This window comes from Montipora capricornis, chromosome 4 (genome assembly GCF_036669925.1).
Source record: "Montipora capricornis isolate CH-2021 chromosome 4, ASM3666992v2, whole genome shotgun sequence".
NCBI classification, from domain to species: Eukaryota; Metazoa; Cnidaria; class Anthozoa; order Scleractinia; family Acroporidae; genus Montipora; species Montipora capricornis.
Window position 1 is genome coordinate 48040637 of NC_090886.1, and position 7500 is coordinate 48048136.

Here is a 7500-nt window from a genome sequence, read left to right on the forward strand (position 1 = left end):
AAAGGTAACCCAATAACCTCAGTCATATATAAGGACTTCTTTCTTACAGGACCCAAATACTATTACATTGAATACCCTTAACTTAGTAAAATAAACGGTAATACGTAAGAGCAAAAGAACACAGCTATTTTGCAAGGTAACTTGCCTTACTTTAGGTCTTTTCAAGTTGAAGAAAAGTAAAATGTGCGAAAAGAACATGAAGGAGTACTGAAATAATCTTCATTGACTATTCCAAATTAGATCGCGTTGGATCAGTCAAAATCTGATTATTGTGCTTGTCGATGCTGCTTTAACGACTGTAAGTGCAAGTTCCGCAGTGCTGTAATTTAGGGAGAGAGCTTAGTTCACCTCAGAAAGTTAAATTTGAATGTAAATAATTTAAAATGAGGGAGTTGAAATTCACTTAGATTTTTTTATGCAATCGTTTGGCGTTATAACGTTAACCGCCTTTGTAGAAATGAACTAATTAAACCAAAGGTTTAGACCTTATACTTCCCATTAAAAACGCAATGTATACTTATTGAATCTCGACTGTTTTTTGTTCTTTTCACTGTAAGCAAATTTTTTATTGGTTATCGAATTCGATTTTGTAGAGAAGAGAAAAAGACATAATTATGACTTACCTTGCCAAAATCGACAACCAAATGGATGCTAATCCATTCTAAATTCAAAATAAATTTTAAGGATGCAGACAGAAAGAAAGATTCCTTTCACCTATCAAGTGGTGGCTTTTCAATTATCCGATCAACTTTTAAATAAGTTAACATTCTGGTACTTGCGGTAAATGCACTTGAGAGAAAGGTCAATTGCTATAAACAACCGGTATAGTTTATGATAAAAAGCGATAAACAATTCGCCCTTAAGACCATTACGAAAGAATTGCGATCGTCTTTAGAAACTTTCAGGCTTACAATATGGCCAGGTATTTTAGACGACTGTGTCACGATCCAGCACTTAACAATACTGAAGTGTGGGGCAATAATTTGAGAACTTATTTCAGCGTGTTGTGACGGCACAGCACGTGTCAAAAGGCAACAGGTATTTCCGAGATATTCGTCGTCGGAAGGTTGGAAACAATAGCTATTGTTGTTGATTTTAAATCGGTTGTCAATGTCTGTAGCTTGTAAAGAAACGTCTTGAACACTATGATCAAACTTGACTAGGGCGCAGCTGTTAAAAACCCGTTAAAGCCATCTTTGGATTAATGGAAACTTAAATGGAAAAAAAGATTTGACACAGGCCACATTGTTGAGTTTTTATGGGCAAAATTCAAACCTCGGTTGGTATTAATCGCGGATTAGGGTTAATCGGCTTTTGTGGAACAACGGGGCGCAGGACAGCTGGTATGATGAGCTCGGAAATAGGGTACTCGACTGCGCGACTACTACCCGGAAGATAAGACAAGCATCAACCGAGAACGACGTAATCTATACTAAAGGCTCGTGTCAGACACTGCATCACATTACCGGAGGATTTGTTCTGAATCTGAATATTTTTTCAACTTTATTAAGCCGAAGGAAACACTGATATGATTGAAGAAATATTCATAGGCTACTCAAGTTCTTGAATGTTCAGACTTTCCGTTAAGAGTTGAAAAATAATAGAGGAGATGTACTTTTACTAACAGCAACAACTTTCCTCTCCTTAACTCCTCCATTTGAATATCTTTAAGTGTTCTCGGCATTTTTGTCATAAATTGTCGGAGAAGTCGTTGCAATTGATTATTTTCGTTCATTTCAGTTTACAGCACATACCTTGCTTCGGGAGGCACGGCCAAGATTGTTTTAATTTGGGATTGCCGGTTACTTGGGACCAGCAGAAATGTTTAGTTCAATTGATCAGAGTTTCACAGCAGAGCAAAGCTCCTCTTGCAGTGTGCCCCCTAACAAGTGCAGACCGTAACATCGGGGACTCTAGTCTGAATAGCTGGGATTAATGGGTGCGTTCTTTTTGCTCTAAAAAAAATTGTGAACAAAGATAATGAGAGGAGGTATACGTTTTATTTTCCTTTTCCGAGAATACTTGAAAGTCTAAACGTTTGTAAATGCACCAAAAAGGTTTACCCCTATATTCTTCATTTGTACTTCCTTAATTGAGTCGTATTTTAGAGTAACACGCGAAATGTAAAAAAAAACAAAAAAAATTGAGAAGACATATCCTCTGATATGAGCCTCAATCCTGACCAAAAATACTCCTGCAAACCAAGTCTGATACACAATTCAGTCAAACATGTTACTTCGTTTTTGTCGTTAAGGCACAATCGCGGCATGACAAAACAAATGGATTTAGGAATATATTTGCACACAAAAGTTGCGGTTGTCTCAGTTATTTTGAAGAAAGGATTTTCGAAGTCTGAACGAGATCACGTTGCCCCTTCGAGTGGCACCTGGAAACTTCATGACTACAGCATCAGCCCATTTCCGAGTTGCCGTTTGCCTCGGTTTCAAAGCGAGTCCTTGAGCACAACAATACAAATGGAAATTATTGGTGTATTTTCACGCAAATCAAACTCATTATCATTTGAATGGTTTAGCAAACAGCAATTCGGATGGCCTGTTAAAACTCGTGGATAACCCTTGCAAAATAAGAGGCCAGGATAATAGTCCAACCAGATTGCTAGTTGCATGATCAGACATTCTATTGGCTGTCATTGTCTTTAACCAAAGTACGAAGTTCATCTGTTTACCAAAACCTGCTGTTCACAAGAGCTGAAAAAATAATTAACAGATGAAGACATTTTGAGATGAATCTTTGTGTTCGCCCATATGCGTGTTTCTCGATTTCGAAAAGCAGTAGGAATGACTGGACTCAATTTCTGGCGAGATGACAGTTTGAATCACTCAGACAAAAACAAATAGCAGGTAAATTTGTTTCTGTAATCCACGGGAAACAGTCAAACTTTATCTATCATTGTGTACTACCCTGATTCGAATACACTTCGTAATTTTCGATATTCGACAAAACTTTAATCCTCCATTCGCATCCTATAGACAAAGAATTACTTTACACAATTTCGCTTTGTTCCAATAGTTACCATTATTTAAGTAAGATTATAGTTTCCCGCATTATTGGTGCTGTAGCCCAAAAGAGTGGAGTACTCCCTCGCTTATCGATCGATCGGTAACCTCGCGTGAACTCGTTCTTTGTCAAATCGGCGCTTTAACCATGTTTGATGTCGCCGGGTCAATAAGCGACAAAACAGTAAAATTTATACATAAAAAAATTCTCGTTTGTAGTCACATCAATATGTATACGACAAGTTGATCTCTCGGATTTGTAATGTCAACGTGTATGATCAAATCAAAACCTGGCACAACACAAGTTAAACGAACGATCAACGAGGGTGTGCCAATGCTTCAATTTGACAGAAAGTCCTAGCTTCGAGCAAGGAGGGTTGATATGAATGCAAACGAAAAAATAGTAAATGTATTAGGGTAAATACATCATAATGTAATGAGGTAAATATTAAAAAAAAAAAAACCCAATTATTTACATGACTATGTTTGAAATAGAAGGAGAGTTTAAAGAACTCAGTGCAAATATGATGAACCAAATAGTGAAGTAATATTCCGGTTAATCCAGCTGATTGGGAACAAGACATGCCAAATGCTTCCTAAGGTTTTTCTTTTGAATTTTGAACAGATCGAATGGATCCGTCGCACCAGATAGTCCCTGCAACATGTCGCCCCAGCATGTCCCCCGGGTGTGTGACGGCTCACAATGCGATTAGGTTAACAATAAAATATAGTGCGATGCTCCTCTGGTTTAGAGAACCACGAATGTAGCTGAAGGGCCCACTAGCGTATTTTTTGGGGTGCGTTGCTAAGGATGTAATGGTAAAGTAATTTGAGAGAATTTGGCATTATTTTGGTCAGCTTTTGGAAACAAATGACCCCAAAGATGACGCCATAATGCCACGCCCATGGTCACGTGACCAATAAAAGAAAACTCTAGCTTTGTCTACGTTTTACACAATTGGTCTGTATTCGTTTTTGCGTTTAGCCAAGCATGGTTTTCTTTTTATTTTGAAAAAATGTTCTTTTTAAAGAGATAAACGATACTGAAATACCCGTAACATTTTCAGAAAAATATGATTTGAAAAAATCAATGCTTAGTTATGTTCTGTATTTGGGGGTGAAACGTGCCATATAAAAAAAGACATTAATTAAACTTAAAGATCGCCGGAAATTTAGCTTTTTTCAAACCGGAAGTCAGCTCGTTTACGCAAGCGCAGTTGATCTGAGAACCAGCGCGAGGAAGGGCGAGGAAAAATCTTCGATGGAAACAACAGTTCGTGCGGTGATTTTTGCTTGTGAGTGGGTTTTCTTGTCAGCTCATGATATGATGACGTCAGTCGCCGGAAGTAACATGTCACTTTCTCCAGAGTATCATCTAACTTATTTCATAAAAAAGATAAGCCTTTTAGACTCATATAGTTTGAAATTCATTTTTTTTATTAAGTTGGCCCGATGTAGTGAGTCAAACAAAGAATTTTATTTGCCAGCGACGTGAGCCTCACCACAAGCAAAATGATCATACATTTGTGCCTGTTAAGTACATTGCTTGTGAAACCAGCCCACTCCCGCGCAGCAAGTATGTGTCAAAACTTTGATTCAGTCGGCGCATGCTGAGTTGATATTGTAAGCCTTATTTTCGTACACTTCTCTTATGATTTTCTTTGCAGGGACATGGAGGTCATCCCATTGTGTTTGTATTTGACTGTTTCATTCATTAGTAAGGGAGACACGAGAGAAGGTGGGCTGTACACGTTCGCTAATGATAGCTTATTGAGTCTCTTTGCAAGCTGAAAACAAGATGTCATTACGAGGTAGTTTTTAATCGGTCAGTGTAAAATGCAGAGCACATCATCGTCAGGTCAATCCGAATGAGAATACTCCCATGACTACAATATACCCAACTTGGTCTTCAGTCTGCATTTCACTCCGAGCCAATTTTGATTAACAACGTCCATCAATATTTTGATCTTGCTTAAGTTAGATTACTCTTAAAAACTGCATCTCCAACCAGTAAGAAAAGACTATTATAAATATCCTTTTTTCGCTGTTGGTGGTTAGTTGGTGGAATGACCAATCCAAGGATATTGTGGAATCCGGAAACCTGGGATTTTTAAATCAAGATTGAGAACTCTACTGTATCTTTAGTTTTAGCGGCGATTATAGCCGCTTTACCAATGAAAGAAATTAAATATGTAAATTCGAAGAGGATAGACGAAAAATAGGAGTGATCGTCGCAATTACGTCGACAACAACAATTACTTAAATTGTCCCCTGGAGTGCGGGGATCACAGACTCTTATCTTTCATGTATAGCTCGGAATTCGAATCTATATATTTCTTCATATATAAATTGAACCTCGTAGGTAAATTCACCTTGCATAGCACAATTCATATATAGTGTGTAGTACTCATGTATAGTACAAACTTTTCCCTAAATTGTGATGTATTGTAAGGGGATATTCCTAGTACAGCACAAGAGAGGATAATCCCAATTATTAAATTCTCAACCTCGGATAATGCAATTCTCGTGCTCTGATTGGTTCACTCAATCTCGGTTATCAGCTCATATACCTTAGTTTGACCATATATGGTAAATGATTGCGCTAAACGTTGCTAAGCTAAAATTTTTTACGCCAGAAATCGAAATTTCTCTTGGTATAAAGCACAAGAAAAACGTTTCGGGGGAAAGTTTGGATCAATTTCGAAGCTTAGAAGTACGCGAAAAGGTAAGAAATGTTTTTGTGATGAGCCTGCGTCTGTCTGACCACCAGGTATTACACAACATCGCATCTTCATCAAGTTTTTTCGATTTCGCTAGGATTTTCTCCCTTTTTTCGCTCGTATTTCGTACTTCCAAACTTTTGGAGTTTAAGGAATTTAATAAAACAATTATTCCATTCGCGCTTGTTGGATATGAGACTGGTTATACCCTCGTTGGCCATTAATATCTCATATCCAACGCGCGCTCATGGAATAATTGTTAAATATCCTCTGTTGTACATAGGGATGGACTCGAGACTCTCTTTCTAAAATTTTTGTTTACCAATTTGAATAGAAGAGATAATTACTGCTCTTATCGTTAAACATAGGTACGATAACGAATTTGCCAATAACACCTGTACAATTTAATGGTGGGTACTTTCATCTTCGCTCGATGAAATATATTTTTATTCTTTGCAGACAGACAAATGAGGAGGCATAAGGATAGTCTCTTCCTGTACCTAAAAAAACCTTTCAAGGCGCCTTCTTTTTCTTCGGTCAAAAAGTCCTATATGGATCCAAATTACTTCAGTCAAAGCTCGTACCAGTATTCCCATCCATCCTCCTACCCTCCGTCGGCATACAATTCATATTACACGAGCGCTTACCCTTCACCATCTTCCTATCCCTACACCTCATTTGACAGTTATCCCGCGGGATATCCTGTTCAGATCAGCCAAAGCAGTTGCACTCCGTCTGTCTTTCCTGGAACAAATGCAAAATACCGAAGTGAGACGTTTGAAGTTAAGGGAAAAGGTAAGCTACAAAAACGTGGGAGGCGTTTACTAGTTTCTACTGAAATAACCTGAGGTGCTACGTACTAGATGGGACCGAAGCGAATTTTAGCAAGAGTCAGCAAAAGTAAGAATCTAGTTTTTTTCATCAGCGTCAGAAAAATGCCTTTTTAAACCAAGGTTTTGAGGGAAAGTAAGCAATAGACCAAATGTTCTACCCAACTTAAATTTCCCTGAGTTAAGATTCTTTGTGCTTTGTATTGCAATTATAATGTAGCATTCACATTTTAACATAACTCCACATAACTCCTGTACTCTATGAGTTACACTGGCTACCAGTGCCAGCGCGCATTCAATTTAAGATTATTCTGTTATTAGCTTTCTAAGCCATTCATGGCCTCGCGCCTAGTAACATCAGCAATCTTTTATCTAGTAAATGCAAGCCCTCGTATAATCTTAGATCCAACTCAGGCATTTTATTGAAGAGTGGAATGAGCTCCCATTACAATTACACACTATTCAATCTGTAGAAGTTTTCAAGAAGTCAATTAAGTCATTCCTTTTTAACAAATTTTCCTTGATTAGCGGTTAAATGTATGAATGTTATATTGCCATTTAGACTTGTAATCACCTTTTAAATTGTATTACTTTTAAGGTTTTAACTTACTACAAATATCCTAATTATTTGACTTGTTGATTTTTGATCTTTTTATGTAAAGCACTATTGATCTTCTTATTGTAAATAGTACTATATAAGCAATAATTTATTATTATTTACTAATAATATGGAAATACCTGGAACTACTTGTTTAATTCCCAAGGGCTTTGAATTGGGTGCAATATAGAATTAGCTGATTTGGGCAGCGTTTACACGAACGCGGTTTCACATCACGGTTTTTTTACTTCGAAACCGCGGTTTGGAAGTATTTACATAATAATAATAATAATAATAATAATAATAATAATAATAATAAGAATAAGAATAAGAAT

General features: G+C 37.2%; 1 protein-coding gene across 1 annotated transcript in view; it reads left to right on the forward strand.

Moving 5' to 3' along the window:
* The first annotated feature begins 6209 nt into the window (after window positions 1-6209).
* LOC138046780 (von Willebrand factor A domain-containing protein 2-like) overlaps window positions 6210-7500 on the forward strand; it is a 21878-nt gene continuing 20587 nt past the window's right edge. The window contains exon 1 of the mRNA XM_068893363.1: window positions 6210-6532. Coding sequence (XP_068749464.1) covers window positions 6289-6532 — 244 coding nt within the window. The 5' untranslated portion in view covers window positions 6210-6288. The remainder of the gene's footprint in view (window positions 6533-7500) is intronic.